This window comes from Scyliorhinus torazame, chromosome 15, assembly GCF_047496885.1.
Source record: "Scyliorhinus torazame isolate Kashiwa2021f chromosome 15, sScyTor2.1, whole genome shotgun sequence".
In the NCBI taxonomy this organism is placed as follows: Eukaryota; Metazoa; Chordata; class Chondrichthyes; order Carcharhiniformes; family Scyliorhinidae; genus Scyliorhinus; species Scyliorhinus torazame.
This window is the reverse complement of record NC_092721.1, coordinates 202,777,617-202,800,036: the sequence shown is the minus strand read 5'-3', so window position 1 is coordinate 202,800,036 and position 22,420 is coordinate 202,777,617. Positions and strand designations below refer to the sequence as shown.

Below are 22,420 nucleotides of genomic sequence, written 5' to 3'. Positions count from 1 at the left end.
GTGAATGGGAAAGGGTTTGTTCCATTGGAATTCAGCGGGAGTGAATAGAAAGGGTTTCTTCCACTGGGATTCAGCAGGAGTGAATGGGAAAGGGTTTGTTCCACTGGGATTCAGCGGGAGTGAATGGGAAAGGGTTTGGTCCATGGGATTCAGCGGGAGTGAATGGGAAAGGGTTTGTTCCATTGGGATTCAGCGGGAGTCAATGGGAAAGGGTTTGTTCCATTGGGATTCAGCGGGAGTGAATGGGAAAGGGTTTGTTCCATTGGAATTCAGCGGGAGTGAATAGAAAGGGTTTCTTCCACTGGGATTCAGCAGGAGTGAATGGGAAAGGGTTTGTTCCACTGGGATTCAGCGGGAGTGAATGGGAAAGGGTTTGTTCCATTGGGATTCAGCGGGAGTGAATGGGAAAGGGTCTGTTCCACTGGGATTAAGCGGGAGTGAATGGGAAAGGGTTTGTTCCATTGGGATTCAGCGGGAGTGAATGGGAAAGGGGTTGTTCCATTGGGATTCAGCGGGAGTGAATGGGAAATGGGTTGTTCCATTGGGATTCAATGGGAGTGAATGGGAAAGGGTTTGTTCCATTGGGATTCAGCGGGAGTGAATGGGAAAGGGTTTGTTCCATTGGGATTCAGCAGGAGTGAATGGGAAAGGGTTTGTTCCATTGGGATTCAGCGGGAGTGAATGGGAAAGGGTTTGTTCCATTGGGATTCAGCGGGAGTGAATGGGAAAGGGTTTGTTCCATTGGGATACAGCGGGAGTGAATGGGAAAGGGTTTGTTCCATTGGGATTCAACGGGAGTGAATGGGAAAGGGTTTGTTCCATTGGGATCAGCGGGAGTGAATGGGAATGGTATTGTTCCATTGGGAATCACCGGGAGTGAATGGGAAAGGGTTTGTTCCATTGGGATTCAGCGGGAGTGAATGGGAAAGGGTTTGTTCCATTGGGATTCAGCGGGAGTGAATGGGAAAGGGTTTGTTCCATTGGGATTCAGCGGGAGTGAATGGGAAAGGGTTTGTTCCATTGGGATTCAGCGGGAGTGAATGGGAAAGGGTTTGTTCCACTGGGATTCAGCGGGAGTGAATGGGAAAGGGGTTGTTCCATTAGGATTCAGCGGGAGTGAATGGGAAAAGGGTTGTTCCATTGGGATTCAGCGGGAGCGACTGAAAAAGGGTTTGTTCCATTGAAATTCAGCGGAAGTGAATGGGAAAGGGGTTGTTCCATTGGGATTCAGCGGGAGCGACTGGGAAAGGGTTTGTTCCATTGGTATTCAGCGGGAGTGAATGGGAAAGTGTTTGTTCCATTGAGATTCAGCGGGAGTCAATGGGAAAGGGTTTGTTCCACTGGGATTCAGCGGGAGTGAATGGGAAAGGGTTTGTTCCATTGGGATTCAGCGGGAGTCAATGGGAAAGGGTTTGTTCCATTGGGATTCAATGGGAGTGAATGGGAAAGGGTTTGTTCCATTGGGATTCAGCAGGAGTGAATGGGAAAGGGTTTGTTCCATTGGGATTCAACGGGAGTGAATGGGAAAGGGTTTGTTCCATTGGGATCAGCGGGAGTGAATGGGAATGGTATTGTTCCATTGGGAATCACCGGGAGTGAATGGGAAAGGGTTTGTTCCATTGGGATTCAGCGGGAGTGAATGGGAAAGGGTTTGTTCCATTGGGATTCAGCGGGAGTGAATGGGAAAGGGTTTGTTCCATTGGGATTCAGCGGGAGTGAATGGGAAAGGGTTTGTTCCACTGGGATTCAGCGGGAGTGAATGGGAAAGGGGTTGTTCCATTAGGATTCAGCGGGAGTGAATGGGAAAAGGGTTGTTCCATTGGGATTCAGCGGGAGCGACTGAAAAAGGGTTTGTTCCATTGAAATTCAGCGGAAGTGAATGGGAAAGGGGTTGTTCCATTGGGATTCAGCGGGAGCGACTGGGAAAGGGTTTGTTCCATTGGTATTCAGCGGGAGTGAATGGGAAAGTGTTTGTTCCATTGAGATTCAGCGGGAGTCAATGGGAAAGGGTTTGTTCCACTGGGATTCAGTGGGAGTGAATGGGAAAGGGTTTGTTCCATTGGTATTCAGCGGGAGCGACTGGGAAAGGGTTTGTTCCATTGGTATTCAGCGGGAGTGAATGGGAAAGGGTTTGTTCCATTGGGATTCAGCGGGAGTCAATGGGAAAGGGTTTGGTCCATGGGATTCAGCGGGAGTGAATGGGAAAGGGTTTGTTCCATTGGGATTCAGCGGGAGTCAATGGGAAAGGGTTTGTTCCATTGGGATTCAGCGGGAGTGAATGGGAAAGGGTTTGTTCCATTGGAATTCAGCGGGAGTGAATGGGAAAGGGTTTGTTCCATTGGGATTCAGCGGGAGTGAATGGGAAAGGGTTTGTTCCACTGGGATTCAGCGGGAGTGAATGGGAAAGGGTTTGTTCCATTGGGATTCAGCGGGAGTGAATGGGAAAGGGTCTGTTCCACTGGGATTCAGCGGGAGTGAATGGGAAAGGGTTTGTTCCATTGGGATTCAGCGGGAGTGAATGGGAAAGGGGTTGTTCCATTGGGATTCAGCGGGAGTGAATGGGAAATGGGTTGTTCCATTGGGATTCAATGGGAGTGAATGGGAAAGGGTTTGTTCCATTGGGATTCAGCGGGAGTGAATGGGAAAGGGTTTGTTCCATTGGGATACAGCGGGAGTGAATGGGAAAGGGTTTGTTCCATTGGGATTCAACGGGAGTGAATGGGAAAGGGTTTGTTCCATTGGGATCAGCGGGAGTGAATGGGAATGGTATTGTTCCATTGGGATTCAGCGGGAGTGAATGGGAAAGGGTTTGTTCCATTGGGATTCAGCGGGAGTGAATGGGAAAGGGTTTGTTCCATTGGGATTCAGCGGGAGTGAATGGGAAAGGGTTTGTTCCATTGGGATTCAGCGGGAGTGAATGGGAAAGGGTTTGTTCCACTGGGATTCAGCGGGAGTGAATGGGAAAGGGGTTGTTCCATTAGGATTCAGCGGGAGTGAATGGGAAAAGGGTTGTTCCATTGGGATTCAGCGGGAGCGACTGAAAAAGGGTTTGTTCCATTGAAATTCAGCGGAAGTGAATGGGAAAGGGGTTGTTCCATTGGGATTCAGCGGGAGCGACTGGGAAAGGGTTTGTTCCATTGGTATTCAGCGGGAGTGAATGGGAAAGTGTTTGTTCCATTGAGATTCAGCGGGAGTCAATGGGAAAGGGTTTGTTCCACTGGGATTCAGTGGGAGTGAATGGGAAAGGGTTTGTTCAATTGGGATTCAGAGGGAGTGAATGGGAAAGGGTTTGTTCCATTGAGATTCAGTGGGAGTCAATGGGAAAGGGTTTGTTCCATGGGATTCAGCGGGAGTGAATGGGAAAGGGTTTGTTCCATTGGGATTCAGCGGGAGTGAATGGGAAAGGGTTTGTTCCATTGGGATTCAGCGGGTGTGAATGGGAAAGCAGTAGTTCCATTGGGATTCAGCGGGAGTGAATGGGAATGGGGTTGTTCCATTGGGATTCAGCGGGAGTGAATGGGAAAGGGTTTGTTCCATTGGGATTCAGCGGGAGTGAATGGGAAAGGGTTTGTTCCATTGGGATTCAGCGGAATGAATGGGAAAGGGTTTGTTCCATTGGGATTCAGCGGGAGTGAATGGGAAAGGGTTTGTTCCATTGGGATTCAGCGGGAGTGAATGGGAAAGGGTTTGTTCCACTGGGATTCAGCGGGAGTGAATGGGAAAGGGGTTGTTCCATTGGGATTCAGCGGGAGTGAATGGGAAAGGGGTTGTTCCATTGGGATTCAGCGGGAGCGACTGAAAAAGGGTTTGTTCCATTGAAATTCAGCGGAAGTGAATGGGAAAGGGTTTGTTCCATTGGGATTCAGCGGGAGTGAATGGGAAAGGGGTTGTTCCATTGGGATTCAGCGGGAGTGAATGGGAAAGGGTTTGTTCCATTGGGATTCAGCGGGAGTGAATGGGAAAGTGTTTGTTCCATTGAGATTCAGCGGGAGTCAATGGGAAAGGGTTTGTTCCACTGGGATTCAGTGGGAGTGAATGGGAAAGGGTTTGTTCCATTGGGATTCAGAGGGAGTGAATGGGAAAGGGTTTGTTCCATTGGGTTTCAGCGGGAGTGAATGGGAAAGGGTTTGTTCCATTGGGATTCAGTGGGAGTGAATGGGAAAGGGTCTGTTCCACTGGGATTGGGGGGAGTGAATGGGAAAGGGTTTGTTCCAATGGGATTCAGTGGGAGTGAATGGGAAAGGGTTTGTTGCACTGGGATTCAGTGGGAGTGAATGGGAAAGGGTTTGTTCCATTGGGATTCAGCGGGAGTGAATGGGAAAAGGTTTGTTCCATTGGGATTCAGCGGGAGTGAATAGAAAGGGTTTCTTCCACTGGGATTCAGCGGGAGTGAATGGGAAAGGGTTTGTTCCACTGGGATTCAGCAGGATTGAATGGAAAAGGGTTTGTTCCATTGGGGTTCAGCGGGAATGAATGGGAAAGGGTCTGTTCCACCGGGATTCAACGGGAGTGAATGGGAAAGGGTTTGTTCCATTGGGATTCAGCGGGAGTGAATGGGAAAGGGGTTGTTCCATTGGGATTCAATGGGAGTGAATGGGAAATGGTTTGTTCCATTGCGATTCAGCGGGAGTGAATGGGAAAGGGTTTGTTCCATTGGGATACAGCAGGAGTGAATGGGAAAGGGTTTGTTCCATTGGGATTCAACGGGAGTGAATGGGAAAGGGTTTGGTCCACTGGGATTCAGCGGGAGTGAATGGGAAATGGTTTGTTCCATTGCGATTCTGTGGGAGTGAATGGGAAAGGGTTTGTTCCATTGGGATACAGCAGGAGTGAATGGGAAAGGGTTTGTTCCATTGGGATTCAGCGGGAGTGAATGGGAATGGTATTGTTCCATTGGGATTCGGCGGGAGTGAATGGGAAAGGGTTTGTTCTATTGGGATTCAGCGGGAGTGAATGGGAAAGGGTTTGTTCCATTGGGATTCAGCGGGAGTGAATGGGAAAGGGTTTGTTCCATTGGGATTCAGCGAGAGTAAATGGGAAAGGGTTTGTTCCATTGGGATTCAGTGGGAGTGAATGGGAAAGGGTTTGTTCCATTGGGATTCAGCGGGAGTGAATGGGAAAGGGTTTGTTCCATTGGGATTCAGCGGAAGTGAATGGGAAAGGGTTTGTTCCATTGGGATTCAGTGGGTGTCAATGGGAAAGGGTTTGGTCCATGGGATTCAGCGGGAGTGAATGGGAAAGGGTTTGTTCCATTCGGATTCAGCGGGAGTCAATGGGAAAGGGGTTGTTCCATTGGTAATCAGCGGGAGTGAATTGGAAAGGGTTTGTTCCATTGGGATTCAGCGGGAGTGAATGGGAAAGGGTTTGTTCCATTGGGATTCAGCGGGAGTGAATGGGAAAGGGTTTGTTCCACTGGGATTCAGCGCGAGTGAATGGGAAAGGGTTTGTTCCACTGGGATTCAGCGCGAGTGAATGGGAAAGGATTTGTTCGATTGGGATTCAGCGGGAGTGAATGGGAAAGGGTCTGTTCCATTGGGATTTAGCGGGAGTGAATGGGAAAGGGGTTGTTCCACTGGGATTCAGCGGGAGTGAATGGGAAAGGGTTTGTTCCACTGGGATTCAGTGGGAGTGAATGGGAAAGGGTTTGTTCCATTGGGATTCAGCGGGAGTGAATAGGAAAGGGGTTGTTCCACAGGGATTCAGCGGGAGTGAATGGGAAAGTGTTGAACTGATGCAATGCAGTTGGGAACATTGAGCAGTCAGACCTGAGCTGCCGTCTCCCCGACAGTCACAAAGCATTTTGTACAACTCGGTGACTGAACCGTGGTCCTCAATGTTCCTGAACAAACACAGGAATCTGTAGGATTGGGACTGTTTTGTAGCGAGCTCACCCTGGGAACTGTTTAAAAGAGTTAGCGGGGGAGCAGATCACCTGTCTTCTTTCCTAATGATGTCGCTAACATTTTACCCTCTATTGCATTGACAGTGATATGGAGATCCTGGCATTGTTTGTGTCATGTATGTGTCATGACCTGGACCACCGAGGGACCACCAACTCATTTCAAGTGGCATCAGTAAGTGTTGTCAGTTCAGGAGAGCATCAGCATGAGGGGGGGGCTCCCTCCAACGTCATGAGGGGGGGGCTCCCTCCAACGTCATGAGGGGGGGGGCTCCCTCCAACGTCATGAGGGGGGGGGCTCCCTCCAACGTCCCTCAACGGCCTCGCGTAGGGACTCAGCGAGCAGCAATTCCTCCTCAGAGAGGAACATGGTGTATCCTCAATAACCCCCTTTCCAAAAGGCAGCAACCTCCACAGACAAATCAGACAGGCAACGAATGAATTGCAACTCACACAATTAGCTAGCCAATCGGGTTTTGGTAATAATTAAAAGAAACTCAGCACTCCCTCAGTACTGACCCTCTGACAGTGCAGCACTCCCTCAGTACTGACCCTCTGACAGTGCGGCACTCCCTCAGTACTGACCCTCTGACAGTACAGCACGCCCTCAGTACTGACCCTCTGACAGTGCGGCACTCCCTCAGTACAGACCCTCTGACAGTGCGGCACTCCCTCTTTACAGACCCTCTGACAGTGCGGCACTCCCTCAGTACTGACCCTCTGACAGTGCGTCACTCCCTCAGTACTGACCCTCTGACAGTGCAGCACTCCCTCAGTACTGACCCTCTGACAGTGCAGCACTCCCTCAGCACTGACCCTCTGACAGTGCAGCACTCCCTCAGTACTGACCCTCTGACAGTGCGGCACTCCCTCAGTACTGACCCTCTGACAGTGCAGCACTCCCTCAGTACTGACCCTCTGACAGTGCGGCACTCCCTCAGTACTGACCCTCTGACAGTGCGGCACTCCCTCAGTACTGACCCTCTGACAGTGCAGCACTCCCTCAGTACTGACCCTCTGACAGTGCGGCACTCCCTCAGTACTGACCCTCTGACAGTGCAGCACTCCCTCAGTACTGACCCTCTGACAGTGCAGCACTCCCTCAGTACTGACCCTCTGACAGTGCAGCACTCCCTCAGTACTGACCCTCTGACAGTGCAGCAATCCCTCAGCACTGACCCTCTGACAGTGCAGCACTCCCTCAGTACTGACCCTCTGACAGTGCGGCACTCCCTCAGTACTGACCCTCTGATAGTGCAGCACTCCCTCAGTACTGACCCTCTGACAGTGCAGCACTCCCTCAGTACTGACCCTCTGACAGTGCGGCACTCCCTCAGTACTGACCCTCTGACAGTGCGGCACTCCCTCAGTACTGACCCTCTGACAGTGCAGCACACCCTCAGTCCTGACCCTCTGACAGTGCAGCACTCCCTCAGTACTGACCCTCTGACAGTGCAGCACTCCCTCAGTACTGACACTCTGACAGTGCAGCATTCCCTCAGTACTGACCCTCTGAGAGTGCCACGCTCCCTCAGTACAGACCCTCAGATGGTGCAGCACTCCCCCAGTTCTGACCTCTGACAGTGCAGTACTCCCTCAGTACTGTCCCTCTGACAGTGCAGCTCTCCCTCAGTACTGACCCTCTGACAGTGCAGCTCTCCCTCAGTACTGACCCTCTGACAGTGCAGCACTCCCTCAGTACTGACCCTCTGACAGTGCGGCACTCCCTCAGTACTGACCCTCGGACAGTGCGGCACTCACTCAGTACTGACCCTCTGACAGTGCGGCACTCCCTCAGTACTGACCCTCTGACAGTGCGGCACTCCCTCAGTACTGACCCTCTGACAGTGCGGCACTCCCTCTGTACTGACCCTCTGACAGTGCGGCACTCCCTCAGTACTGACCCTCTGACAGTGCGTCACTCCCTCAGTACTGACCCTCTGACAGTGCAGCACTCCCTCAGTACTGACCCTCTGACAGTGCGGCACTCCCTCAGTACTGACCCTCTGACAGTGCGGCACTCCCTCAGTACTGACCCTCTGACAGTGCGGCACTCCCTCAGTACTGACCCTCTGACAGTGCGTCACTCCCTCAGTACTGACCCTCTGACAGTGCGGCACTCCCTCAGTACTGACCCTCTGACAGTGCAGCACTCCCTCAGTACTGACCCTCTGACAGTGCAGCACTCCCTCAGTACTGACCCTCTGACAGTGCGACACTCCCTCAGTACTGACCCTCTGACATTGCAGCACTCCCTCAGTCCTGACCCTCTGACAGTGCAGCACTCCCACAGTACTGACCCTCTGACAGTGCGGCACTCACACAGTACTGACCCTCTGACAGTGCAGCACTCCCTCAGTACTGACCCTCTGACAGTGCAGTACTCCCTCAGTACTGACCCTCTGACAGTGCAGCACTCCCTCAGTACTGACCCTCTGACAGTGCAGTACTCCCTCAGTACTGACCCTCTGACAGTGCAGCACTCCCTCAGTACTGACCCTCTGACAGTGCAGCACTCCCTCAGTACTGACCCTCTGACAGTGCGGCACTCCCACAGTACTGACCCTCTGACAGTGCAGCACTCCCTCAGTACTGACCCTCTGACAGTGCTGTACTCCCTCAGTACTGACCCTCTGACAGTGCAGTAGTGCCTCAGTACTGACCCTCTGACAGTGCAGCACTCCCTCAGTACTGACCCTCTGACAGTGCAGCACTCCCTCAGTACTGACCCTCTGACAGTGCGACGCTCCCTCAGTACTGACCCTCTGGCAGTGCGGCACTCCCTCAGTACTGACCCTGACAGTGCGGCACTCCCTCAGTACTGACCCTCTGACAGTGCAGCACTCCCTCAGTACTGACCCTCTGACAGTGCAGCACTCCCTCAGTACTGACCCTCTGACAGTGCGACACTCCCTCAGTACTGACCCTCTGACATTGCAGCACTCCCTCAGTCCTGACCCTCTGACAGTGCAGCACTCCCACAGTACTGACCCTCTGACAGTGCGGCACTCACACAGTACTGACCCTCTGACAGTGCAGCACTCCCTCAGTACTGACCCTCTGACAGTGCAGTACTCCCTCAGTACTGACCCTCTGACAGTGCAGCACTCCCTCAGTACTGACCCTCTGACAGTGCAGTACTCCCTCAGTACTGACCCTCTGACAGTGCAGCACTCCCTCAGTACTGACCCTCTGACAGTGCAGCACTCCCTCAGTACTGACCCTCTGACAGTGCGGCACTCCCACAGTACTGACCCTCTGACAGTGCAGCACTCCCTCAGTACTGACCCTCTGACAGTGCTGTACTCACTCAGTACTGACCCTCTGACAGTGCAGCACTCCCTCAGTACTGACCCTCTGACAGTGCAGTAGTGCCTCAGTACTGACCCTCTGACAGTGCAGCACTCCCTCAGTACTGACCCTCTGACAGTGCAGCACTCCCTCAGTACTGACCCTCTGACAGTGCGACGCTCCCTCAGTACTGACCCTCTGGCAGTGCGGCACTCCCTCAGTACTGACCCTCTGACAGTGTTGCACTCCCTCAGTACAGACCCTCTGACAGTGCAGCACTCCCTCAGTACTGCCCCTCTGACAGTGCAGCACTCCCTCAGTACTGACCCTCTGACAGTGCGGCACTCCCTCAGTACTGACCCTCTGACAGTGCGGCACTCCCTCAGTACTGACCCTCTGACAGTGCGGCACTCCCTCAGTACTGACCCTCTGACAGTGCGGCACTCCCTCAGTACTGACCCTCTGACAGTGCAGCACTCCCTCAGTACTGACCCTCTGACAGTGCAGCACTCCCTCAGAACTGACTATCTGACAGTGCAGCACTCCCTCAGTACTGACCCTCTGACAGTGCAGCACTCCCTCAGTACTGATCCTCTGACAGTGCAGCACTCCCTCAGTACTGACCCTCTGACAGTGCGGCACTCCCTCAGTACTGACCTTCTGACAGTGCAGCACTCCCTCAGTACTGACTATCTGACAGTGCGGCACTCCCTCAGTACTGATCCTCTGACAGTGCAGCACTCCCTCAGTACTGACCCTCTGACAGTGCAGCACTCCCTCAGTACTGACCCTCCAACAGCGCAGCACTCACTCAGTACTGACCCTCTGACAGCGCGGCACTCCCTCAGTACTGACCCTCTGACAGTGCAGCACTCCCTCAGTACTGACCCTCTGACAGTGCGGCACTCCCTCAGTACTGACCCTCTGACAGTGTAGCACTCCCTCAGTACTGACCGTCTGGCAGTGCGGCACTCCCTCAGTACTGACCCTCTGACAGTGCAGTGCTCCCTCAGTACTGACCCTCTGACAGTGCAGCACTCCCTCAGTACTGACCCTCTGACAGTGCAGCACTCCCTCAGTACTGACCCTCTGACAGTGCAGCACTCCCTCAGTACTGGCCCCCTGACAGTGCGGCACTCCCTCAGTACTGACCCTCTGACAGTGCAGCGCTCCCTCAGTACTGACCCTCTGACAGTGCAGCACTCCCTCAGTACTGACCCTCTGACAGTGCGGCACTCCCTCAGTACTGACCCTCTGACAGTGCAGCACTCCCTCAGTACTGACCCTCTGACAGTACAGCACGCCCTCAGTACTGACCCTCTGACAGTGCGGCACTCCCTCAGTACAGACCCTCTGACAGTGCGGCACTCCCTCTTTACAGACCCTCTGACAGTGCGGCACTCCCTCAGTACTGACCCTCTGACAGTGCGTCACTCCCTCAGTACTGACCCTCTGACAGTGCAGCACTCCCTCAGTACTGACCCTCTGACAGTGCAGCACTCCCTCAGCACTGACCCTCTGACAGTGCAGCACTCCCTCAGTACTGACCCTCTGACAGTGCGGCACTCCCTCAGTACTGACCCTCTGACAGTGCAGCACTCCCTCAGTACTGACCCTCTGACAGTGCGGCACTCCCTCAGTACTGACCCTCTGACAGTGCGGCACTCCCTCAGTACTGACCCTCTGACAGTGCAGCACTCCCTCAGTACTGACCCTCTGACAGTGCGGCACTCCCTCAGTACTGACCCTCTGACAGTGCAGCACTCCCTCAGTACTGACCCTCTGACAGTGCAGCACTCCCTCAGTACTGACCCTCTGACAGTGCAGCACTCCCTCAGTACTGACCCTCTGACAGTGCAGCAATCCCTGAGCACTGACCCTCTGACAGTGCAGCACTCCCTCAGTACTGACCCTCTGACAGTGCGGCACTCCCTCAGTACTGACCCTCTGATAGTGCAGCACTCCCTCAGTACTGACCCTCTGACAGTGCAGCACTCCCTCAGTACTGACCCTCTGACAGTGCGGCACTCCCTCAGTACTGACCCTCTGACAGTGCGGCACTCCCTCAGTACTGACCCTCTGACAGTGCAGCACACCCTCAGTCCTGACCCTCTGACAGTGCAGCACTCCCTCAGTACTGACCCTCTGACAGTGCAGCACTCCCTCAGTACTGACACTCTGACAGTGCAGCACTCCCTCAGTACTGACCCTCTGAGAGTGCCACGCTCCCTCAGTACTGACCCTCTGACAGTGCCACACTCCCTCAGTACAGACCCTCAGATGGTGCAGCACTCCCCCAGTTCTGACCTCTGACAGTGCAGTACTCCCTCAGTACTGTCCCTCTGACAGTGCAGCTCTCCCTCAGTACTGACCCTCTGACAGTGCAGCTCTCCCTCAGTACTGACCCTCTGACAGTGCAGCACTCCCTCAGTACTGACCCTCTGACAGTGCGGCACTCCCTCAGTACTGACCCTCGGACAGTGCGGCACTCACTCAGTACTGACCCTCTGACAGTGCGGCACTCCCTCAGTACTGACCCTCTGACAGTGCGGCACTCCCTCAGTACTGACCCTCTGACAGTGCGGCACTCCCTCTGTACTGACCCTCTGACAGTGCGGCACTCCCTCAGTACTGACCCTCTGACAGTGCGTCACTCCCTCAGTACTGACCCTCTGACAGTGCAGCACTCCCTCAGTACTGACCCTCTGACAGTGCGGCACTCCCTCAGTACTGACCCTCTGACAGTGCGGCACTCCCTCAGTACTGACCCTCTGACAGTGCGGCACTCCCTCAGTACTGACCCTCTGACAGTGCGTCACTCCCTCAGTACTGACCCTCTGACAGTGCGGCACTCCCTCAGTACTGACCCTCTGACAGTGCAGCACTCCCTCAGTACTGACCCTCTGACAGTGCAGCACTCCCTCAGTACTGACCCTCTGACAGTGCGACACTCCCTCAGTACTGACCCTCTGACATTGCAGCACTCCCTCAGTCCTGACCCTCTGACAGTGCAGCACTCCCACAGTACTGACCCTCTGACAGTGCGGCACTCACACAGTACTGACCCTCTGACAGTGCAGCACTCCCTCAGTACTGACCCTCTGACAGTGCAGTACTCCCTCAGTACTGACCCTCTGACAGTGCAGCACTCCCTCAGTACTGACCCTCTGACAGTGCAGTACTCCCTCAGTACTGACCCTCTGACAGTGCAGCACTCCCTCAGTACTGACCCTCTGACAGTGCAGCACTCCCTCAGTACTGACCCTCTGACAGTGCGGCACTCCCACAGTACTGACCCTCTGACAGTGCAGCACTCCCTCAGTACTGACCCTCTGACAGTGCTGTACTCCCTCAGTACTGACCCTCTGACAGTGCAGCACTCCCTCAGTACTGACCCTCTGACAGTGCAGTAGTGCCTCAGTACTGACCCTCTGACAGTGCAGCACTCCCTCAGTACTGACCCTCTGACAGTGCAGCACTCCCTCAGTACTGACCCTCTGACAGTGCGACGCTCCCTCAGTACTGACCCTCTGGCAGTGCGGCACTCCCTCAGTACTGACCCTCTGACAGTGTTGCACTCCCTCAGTACAGACCCTCTGACAGTGCAGCACTCCCTCAGTACTGCCCCTCTGACAGTGCAGCACTCCCTCAGTACTGACCCTCTGACAGTGCGGCACTCCCTCAGTACTGACCCTCTGACAGTGCGGCACTCCCTCAGTACTGACCCTCTGACAGTGCGGCACTCCCTCAGTACTGACCCTCTGACAGTGCGGCACTCCCTCAGTACTGACCCTCTGACAGTGCAGCACTCCCTCAGTACTGACCCTCTGACAGTGCAGCACTCCCTCAGAACTGACTATCTGACAGTGCAGCACTCCCTCAGTACTGACCCTCTGACACTGCAGCACTCCCTCAGTACTGATCCTCTGACAGTGCAGCACTCCCTCAGTACTGACCCTCTGACAGTGCGGCACTCCCTCAGTACTGACCTTCTGACAGTGCAGCACTCCCTCAGTACTGACTATCTGACAGTGCGGCACTCCCTCAGTACTGATCCTCTGACAGTGCAGCACTCCCTCAGTACTGACCCTCTGACAGTGCAGCACTCCCTCAGTACTGACCCTCCAACAGCGCAGCACTCACTCAGTACTGACCCTCTGACAGCGCGGCACTCCCTCAGTACTGACCCTCTGACAGTGCAGCACTCCCTCAGTACTGACCCTCTGACAGTGCGGCACTCCCTCAGTACTGACCCTCTGACAGTGTAGCACTCCCTCAGTACTGACCGTCTGGCAGTGCGGCACTCCCTCAGTACTGACCCTCTGACAGTGCAGTGCTCCCTCAGTACTGACCCTCTGACAGTGCAGCACTCCCTCAGTACTGACCCTCTGACAGTGCAGCACTCCCTCAGTACTGACCCTCTGACAGTGCAGCACTCCCTCAGTACTGGCCCCCTGACAGTGCGGCACTCCCTCAGTACTGACCCTCTGACAGTGCAGCGCTCCCTCAGTACTGACCCTCTGACAGTGCGGCACTCCCTCAGTACTGACCCTCTGACAGTGCAGCACTCCCTCAGTACTGACCCTCTGACAGTGCGGCACTCCCTCAGTACTGACCCTCTGACAGTGCAGCACTCCCTCAGTACTGACCCTCTGACAGTGCGGCACTCCCTCAGTACTGACCCTCTGACAGTGCAGCACTCCCTCAGAACTGACTATCTGACAGTGCAGCACTCCCTCAGTACTGACCCTCTGACAGTGCAGCACTCCCTCAGTACTGATCCTCTGACAGTGCAGCACTCCCTCAGAACTGACTATCTGACAGTGCAGCACTCCCTCAGTACTGACCCTCTGACAGTGCAGCACTCCCTCAGTACTGATCCTCTGACAGTGCAGCACTCCCTCAGAACTGACTATCTGACAGTGCAGCACTCCCTCAGTACTGACCCTCTGACAGTGCGGCACTCCCTCAGTACTGACCTTCTGACAGTGCAGCACTCCCTCAGTACTGACTATCTGACAGTGCGGCACTCCCTCAGTACTGATCCTCTGACAGTGCAGCACTCCCTCAGTACTGACCCTCTGACAGTGCAGCACTCCCTCAGTACTGACCCTCCAACAGCGCAGCACTCCCTCAGTACTGACCCTCTGACAGCGCGGCACTCCCTCAGTACTGACCCTCTGACAGTGCAGCACTCCCTCAGTACTGACCCTCTGACAGTGTAGCACTCCCTCAGTACTGACCCTCTGGCAGTGCGGCACTCCCTCATCACTGACACTCTGACAGTGCAGCACTCCCTCAGTACTGACCCTCTGACAGTGCAGCACTCCCTCAGTACTGACCCTCTGACAGTGCAGCACTCCCTCAGTACTGACCCCCTGACAGTGCGGCACTCCCTCAGTACTGACCCTCTGACAGTGCAGCGCTCCCTCAGTACTGACCCTCTGACAGTGCGGCACTCCCTCAGTACTGACCCTCTGACAGTGCAGCACTCCCACAGTACTGACCCTCTGACAGTGCGGCACACCCTCAGTACTGACCCTCTGACAGTGCGGCACTCCCTCAGTACTGACACTCTGACAGTGCGGCACTCCCTCTGTACTGACCCTCTGACAGTGCAGCCTCAGTACTGACCCTCTGACAGTGCAGCACTCCCACAGTACTGACCCTCTGACAGTGCGGCACTCCCTCAGTACTGACCCTCTGAGAGTGCAGCACTCCCTCAGTACTGACCCTCTGGCAGTGCGGCACTCCCTCAGTACTGACCCTCTGACAGTGCAGTGCTCCCTCAGTACTGACCCTCTGACAGTGCAGCACTCCCTCAGTACTGACCCTCTGACAGTGCAGCACTCCCTCAGTACTGACCCTCTGACAGTGCAGCACTCCCTCAGTACTGACCCCCTGACAGTGCGGCACTCCCTCAGTACTGACCCTCTGACAGTGCAGCGCTCCCTCAGTACTGACCCTCTGACAGTGCGGCACTCCCTCAGTACTGACCCTCTGACAGTGCAGCACTCCCACAGTACTGACCCTCTGACAGTGCGGCACACCCTCAGTACTGACCCTCTGACAGTGCGGCACTCCCTCAGTACTGACACTCTGACAGTGCGGCACTCCCTCTGTACTGACCCTCTGACAGTGCAGCCTCAGTACTGACCCTCTGACAGTGCAGCACTCCCACAGTACTGACCCTCTGACAGTGCAGCACTCCCTCAGCACTGACCCTCTGACAGTGCGGCACTCCCTCAGTACTGACCCTCTGACAGTGCAGCACTCCCTCAGTACTGCCCCTCTGACAGTGCAGCACTCCCTCAGTACTGACCCTCTGACAGTGCAGCACTCCCTCATTACTGACCCTCTGACAGTGCGGCACTCCCTCAGTACTGACCCTCTGACAGTGCGGCACTCCCTCAGTACTGACACTCTGACAGTGCGGCACTCCCTCAGTACTGACCCTTTCACAGTGCAGCACTCCCTCAGCACTGACCCTCTGACAGTGCAGCGCTCCCTCAGTACTGACCCTCTGACAGCGCGGCACTCCCTCAGTACTGACCCTCTGACAGTGCAGCACTCCCTCAGTACTGACCCTCTGACAGTGCAGCACTCCGTCAGTACTGACCCTCTGACAATGCAGCGCTCCCTCAGTACTGACCCTCTGACAGTGCAGCGCCCCCTCAGTACTGACCCTCTGGCAGTGCAGCTCTCCCTCAGTACTGACCCTCTGACAGTGCAGCACTCCCTCAGTACTGACCCTCTGACAGTGCAGCACTCCCTCAGTACTGACCCTCTGGACGAAGGGAGTGCTGTGATATCACAGGGTCAATACCGAGGGAGTGCTGCACTGTTAGAGGGTCGGTACTGAGGGAGTGCCGCGCTGTCAGAGGGTCAGTACTGAGAGAATGCCGCACTGTCAGAGGGTCAGTACTGAGGGAGTGCCGCACTGTCAGAGGGTCAGTACTGAGGGAGTGCTGCACTGTCAGAGGGTCAGTACTGAGGGAGTGCTGCACTGTCAGAGGGTCAGTACTGAGGGAGTGCTGCACTGTCCGAGGGTCAGTACTGAGGGCGTGCTGCACTGTCAGAGGGTCAGTACTGAGGGAGTGCCGCACTGCCAGAGGGTCAGTCCTGAGGGAATGCTGCACTGTCATATGGTCAGTGCTGAGGGAGTGCCGCACTGTCAGAGGGTCAGTACTGAGCGAGCGATGCACTGTCAGAGGGTCAGTACTGAGGGAGTGCTGCACTGTCAGAGAGTCAGTACTGAGGGAGTGCCGCACTGTCAGAGGGTCAGTACTGAGGGAGTGCTGCACTGTCAGAGGGTCAGTACTGAGGGAGCGCTGCACTGTCAGAGGGTCAGTACTGAGGGAGTGCCGCACTGTCAGAGAGTCAGTACTGAGCGAGCGATGAACTGTCATAGGGTCAGTACTGAGGGAGTGCTGCACTGTCAGAGAGTCGGTACTGAGGGAGTGCCGCACTGTCAGAGGGTCAGTACTGAGGGAGTGCTGCACTGTCAGAGAGTCAGTACTGAGGGAGTGCCGCACTGTCAGAGGGTCAGTACTGAGGGAGTGCTGCACTGTCAGAGAGTCAGTACTGAGGGAGCGCTGCACTGTCAGAGGGGCAGTACTGAGGAAGTGCCGCACTGTCAGAGGGTCAGTACTGAGGGAATGCTGCACTGTCAGAGGGTCAGTACTGAGAGAGTGCTGCACTGTCATATGGTCAGTGCTGAGGGAGTGCCGCACTGTCAGAGGGTCAGTACTGAGCGAGCGATGAACTGTCAGAGGGTCAGTACTGAGGGAGTGCTGCACTGTCAGAGAGTCAGTACTGAGGGAGCGCTGCACTGTCAGAGGGGCAGTACTGAGGAAGTGCCGCACTGTCAGAGGGTCAGTACTGAGGGAATGCTGCACTGTCAGAGGGTCAGTACTGAGAGAGTGCTGCACTGTCAGAGGGTCAGCACTGAGGGAGTGCTGCACTGTCATGTGGTCAGTGCTGAGGCACGCTGCACTGTCAGAGGGTCATAGAACATAGAACATAGAACAATACAGCGCAGTACAGGCCCTTCGGCCCACGATGTTGCACCGAAACAAAAGCCATCTAACCTACACTATGCCATTATCATCCATATGCTTATCCAATAAACTTTTAAATGCCCTCAATGTTGGCGAGTTCACTACTGTAGCAGGTAGGGCATTCCATGGCCTCACTACTCTTTGCGTAAAGAACCTACCCCTGACCTCTGTCCTATATCTATTACCCCTCAGTTTAAAGTTATGTCCCCTCGTGCCAGCCATATCCATCCGCGGGAGAAGGCTCTCACTGTCCACCCTATCCAACCCCCTGATCATTTTGTATGCCTCTATTATGTCTCCTCTCAACCTTCTTCTCTCCAACGAAAACAACCTCAAGTCCATCAGCCTTTCCTCATAAGATTTTCCCTCCATACCAGGCAACATCCTGGTAAATCTCCTCTGCACCCGCTCCAAAGCCTCCACGTCCTTCCTATAATGCGGTGACCAGAACTGTACGCAATACTCCAAATGCGGCCGTACCAGAGTTCTGTACAGCTGCAACATGACCTCCCGACTCCGGAACTCAATCCCTCTCCCAATAAAGGCCAACACTCCATAGGCCTTCTTCACAACCCTATCAACCTGGGTGGCAACTTTCAGGGATCTATGTACATGGACACCTAGATCCCTCTGCTTATCCACACTTTCAAGAACTTTACCATTAGCCAAATATTCCACATTCCTGTTATTCCTTCCAAAGTGAATCACCTCACACTTCTCTACATTAAACTCCATTTGCCACCTCTCAGCCCAGCTCTGCAGCTTATCTATATCCCTCTGTCACCTGCTACATGCTTCCACACTATCGACAACACCACCGACTTTAGTATCGTCTGCAAATTTACTCACCCACCCTTCTGCGCCTTCCTCTAGGTCATTGATAAAAATGACAAACAGCAACGGCCCCAGAACAGATCCTTGTGGTACTCCACTTGTGACTGTACTCCATTCTGAACATTTCCCATCAACCACCACCCTCTGTCTTCTTTCAGCTAGCCAATTTCTGATCCACATCTCTAAATCACCCTCAATCCCCAGCCTCCGTATTTTTTGCAATAGCCTACCGTGGGGAACCTTATCAAACGCTTTGCTGAAATCCATATACACCACATCAACTGCTCTACCCTCGTCTACCTGTTCAGTCACCTTCTCAAAGAACTCAATAAGGTTTGTGAGGCATGACCTACCCTTCACAAAGCCATGCTTGACTATCCCTGATCATATTATTCCTATCTAGATGATTATAAATCTTGTCTCTTATTATCCCCTCCAAGACTTTACCCACTACAGACGTGAGGCTCATCGGTCTATAGTTGCCGGGGTTGTCTCTGCTCCCCTTTTTGAACAAAGGGACCACATTTGCTGTCCTCCAGTCCTCTGGCACTATTCCTGTAGCCAATGATGACATAAAAATCAAAGCCAAAGGTCCAGCAATCTCTTCCCTGGCCTCCCAGAGAATCCTAGGGTCAGTACTGAGAGAGTGCTGCACTGTCATATGGTCAGTGCTGAGGGAGTGCCGCACTGTCAGAGAGTCAGTACTGAGGGAATGTGGCACTTTTAGAGGGTCAGTACTTAGTGAGTGCTGCACTGTCAGAGGGTCAGTACTGAGGGAGTGCTGCACATTTAGAGGGTCAGTACTGAGGGAGTGCTGCACTGTCAGAGAGTCAGTACTGAGGGAATGCGGCACTTTTAGAGGGTCAGTACTTAGTGAGTGCTGCACTGTCAGAGGGTCAGTACTGAGGGTGTGCTGCACTGTCAGAGGGTCAGTACTGAGGGAGTGCTGCACTGTCAGAGAGTCAGTGCTGAGGGAGTGCTGCACTGTCAGAGGGTCAGTACTGAGGGAGTGCCGTACTGTCAGAGGGTCAGTGCTGAGGGAACACTGCACTGTCAGAGAGTCAGTACTGAGGGAGTGCTGCACTGTCATAGAGTCAGGACAGAGGGAGAGCTGCACTTTCAGAGGGTCAGTACTGGGCGAGCGCTGCATTGTCATAGGTTCAGTACTGAGGGAGTGCTGCACTGTCTGAGAGTCAGTACTGAGGGAGTGCTACACTGTCAGAGGGTCAGTACTGAGGGAGTGCTGCACTGTCAGAGGGTCAGTACTGAAGGAGTGCTGCACTGTCAGAGGGTCAGTACTGAGGGAGTGCTGCACTGTCAGAGGGTCAGTGCTGAGTGAGTGCCGCACTGTCAGAGGGTCAGTACTGAGGGAGTGCTGCACTGTCTGAGAGTCAGTACTGAGGGAGTGCTACTCTGTCTGAGAGTCAGTACTGAGGGAGTGCTACACTGTCAGAGGGTCAGTACTGAGGGAGCGCTGCACTGTCAGAGGGTCAGTACTGAGGGAGTGCTGCACTGTCTGAGAGTCAGTACTGAGGGAGAGCTGCACTGTCAGAGGGTCAGTACTGAGGGAGTGCTGCACTGTCTGAGAGTCAGTACTGAGGGAGTGCTGCACTTTCAGAGGGTCAGTGCTGAGTGAGTGCCGCATTGTCAGAGGGTCAGTACTGAGTGAGTGCCGCACTGTCAGAGGGTCAGTACTGAGTGAGTGCCGCATTGTCAGAGGGTCAGTACTGAGTGAGTGCCGCACTGTCAGAGGGTCAGTACTGAGGGAGTGCTGCACTGTCTGAGAGTCAGTACTGAGGGAGTGCTGCACTTTCAGAGGGTCAGTGCTGAGTGAGTGCCGCATTGTCAGAGGGTCAGTACTGAGGGAGTGCCGCACTGTCAGATGTGCTGCGTTTTGGGACGAGTTATTGAACTGAGCCCCCATCTGCCTTATTGAGGTGCTGGTGGCGTAGTGGTATTGTCCCTGTATTCGTGTTCTAGAGACCCAGGATAATGCTTTGGAGACCATGGGTTCGAATCCCACGGTGGCAGATGGTGAAATTTGAATTGAATAAAAATCTAGAATTAACAGTCTTAATAATGACCATGAAACCATTGTCAATTGTTGTAAAAACCCTTCTGCTTCACTAATATCCTTCAGGGAAGGAAATCTGCCGTCCTTACCCGGTCTGGCCTACATGTGGCTCCAGACCCACAGCTCTGGGGTTGACTCTGAAATGGCCGAGCGAGACACTCAGTGCAGGGGCAATTGGGGATGGGCAATGAATGTTGGGCCAGCGACGCACACATCTTGTAAATTTTGAACAATAGCAGGGGAGTTCTCCCTGGTATCCAGGCCCAAACATCACAAGAACACTAACCGGACTATCTCGTTGCTGTTAGATCGCTGCTGTTGCCATCTTGCTGTGTTTCGTACATTCCAACAGTGACTGGACTTCACAAAGCACTCCATTGGCTGGAAAGCACGTTGGCACATCCTGTGGTTGTGAATAGTGCTGTACAAATGCAACTCTTTCCTTGCCATGCTAAAACATCCCAGGGTACCTCCCAGAAATGCTGCCAGTAAAATCTAACATTGAAGGTTTTCCTGTCCTGATTATTATCTGTCGAGGTATAAAAGACCTTTTTTAATGACATGAATTTTTTCTTGTCCCTGCAGAAGTCTGTGTTGGCTGCGTTGTACAGCTCTGAAGGCTCGGTCATGGAGGTATGCGATTCCGTTTTGTCTTCCTCTGCCTAGTCACGATACATGGGATTGTTCCTATTCAAAGAATGCGCTTGCCAGTTGAATCCAGTTGCACCAGCTAACTTGCTAACCGGTTCCAGTTCAGGCTTCCACCTTTATCATAATAATCTTTCTTGTCACAAGTAGGCTTACATTAACGCTGCAATGAAGTTACTGGGAAAAGCCCCTAGTCGCCACACTCCGGCGCCTGTTCGGGTACACTGAGGGAGAATTCAGAATGTCCAATTCACCTAACAGCACGTCTTTCGGGACTTGTGGGAGGAAACCGGAGCACCCGGAGGAAACCCACGCAGGCACGGGGAGAACGTGCAGACTCCGCACAGACAGTGACCCGAGCCGGGAATTGAACCCGGGACCCTGGCGCTGTGAAGCAACAGTACCAACCACTGTGCTACCGTGCCACCCATTTGACAAATGGTTCACGTGAAACCAGGGACCAGCTAAGTCTAAGATGGTTCCCACTGAAGCCGGCTGACACCATCTCACTGCCAACTGGGCAACTGGGTCATCCAACTGGTTTCTGGTTGGAATTGCCAGTCAGAGCAGGGGGTGGCAAGGGAGTGCTTCCAGGTGAGGTTTCCGGCCAGTTGCTTTCACCCTGGGAAATGAGAGATGAGACGGGGAGCAGGATAGGAAGAGTTACGTTAAGGTTGAAGCAAACTCAGGGAAAGCCTTAATAACAAGGCCATGGATATGGGACATCAGAAATAAACACTGGAAATGTTGGAAATGCCGAGCAGGTCAGGCAGCATCTGTGGAGAGGGAAACAAGAGTTAACGGGCTGAAATTTCCGTGGGTGGATTTGTTGTCAGTGTAGCTATGAGCGCGCTCAGGATTGTTCACCAAGTACTGTCCAATCACGGAATCACATCTAACAGCAGACATTTTATTTTAGGTTATGTAAGCGCTGGCTGGTTGAATACCCACTGTTAGCTGCCCCCTGTCGGCATTTAACCAGAATGGGGATGTCTTCCTTCCCGCTGCGTGGAGATTGAGGAGGCCTCTCAATGTCACCCTGGGAGTGGGGGTTGGGAGTGGGGGGGATGGTTCTCCTCTCTGGAGGATAGGACAGGAACAAAGGAGTAACGGTAAGGTTGAAGCAAACTCCGGGAAATGCCATCGTTTTTCGACCCTCCTTAAAGTCTGACGGAGATTCACATTGGATTGGAAACGTTAACTCTGTTCCTCTCCCCACCAATGTTGACAGACTTGCTGAGACTTTCCAGAACTTTCTGGTTTTACTTCAGGTTTTCCAGCATCCACGGGATTTTGCTTTTGATCGGCGGCACGGTGGCGCAGTGGTTAGAACTGCTGCCTCGCAGCGCCAGGGACCCGGGTTCAATTCTGGTCTTGGGTGACTGTCTGTGCGGAGTCTGCACGTTCCCCCCGTGTGTGCGTGGGTTTCCTCCGGGTGCTCCGGTTTCCTCCCACAGTCCAAAGCTGAGCAGGTTGGGTGAAATGGCCATGCTAAATTGTCCCTAATGTTAGAACATAGAACATTACAGCGCAGTACAGGCCCTTCGGCCCTCGATGTTGTGCCGACCTGTGAAACCACTCTAAAGCCCATCTACACTATTCCCTTATCGTCCA

At 54.0% G+C, this 22,420-nt stretch overlaps 1 protein-coding gene across 14 annotated transcripts in view; it reads left to right on the top strand.

Moving 5' to 3' along the window:
- The window catches only part of pde2a (phosphodiesterase 2A), a 698,440-nt gene that overhangs the window by 631,694 nt on the left and 44,326 nt on the right, over positions 1–22,420 (top strand). For all 14 annotated transcript variants that reach the window (XM_072477464.1, XM_072477463.1, XM_072477456.1 and 11 more), the window contains 2 exons: positions 5,987–6,074; positions 20,744–20,791. In XM_072477464.1, coding sequence (XP_072333565.1) covers positions 5,987–6,074; positions 20,744–20,791 — 136 coding nt within the window. The remainder of the gene's footprint in view (positions 1–5,986; positions 6,075–20,743; positions 20,792–22,420) is intronic.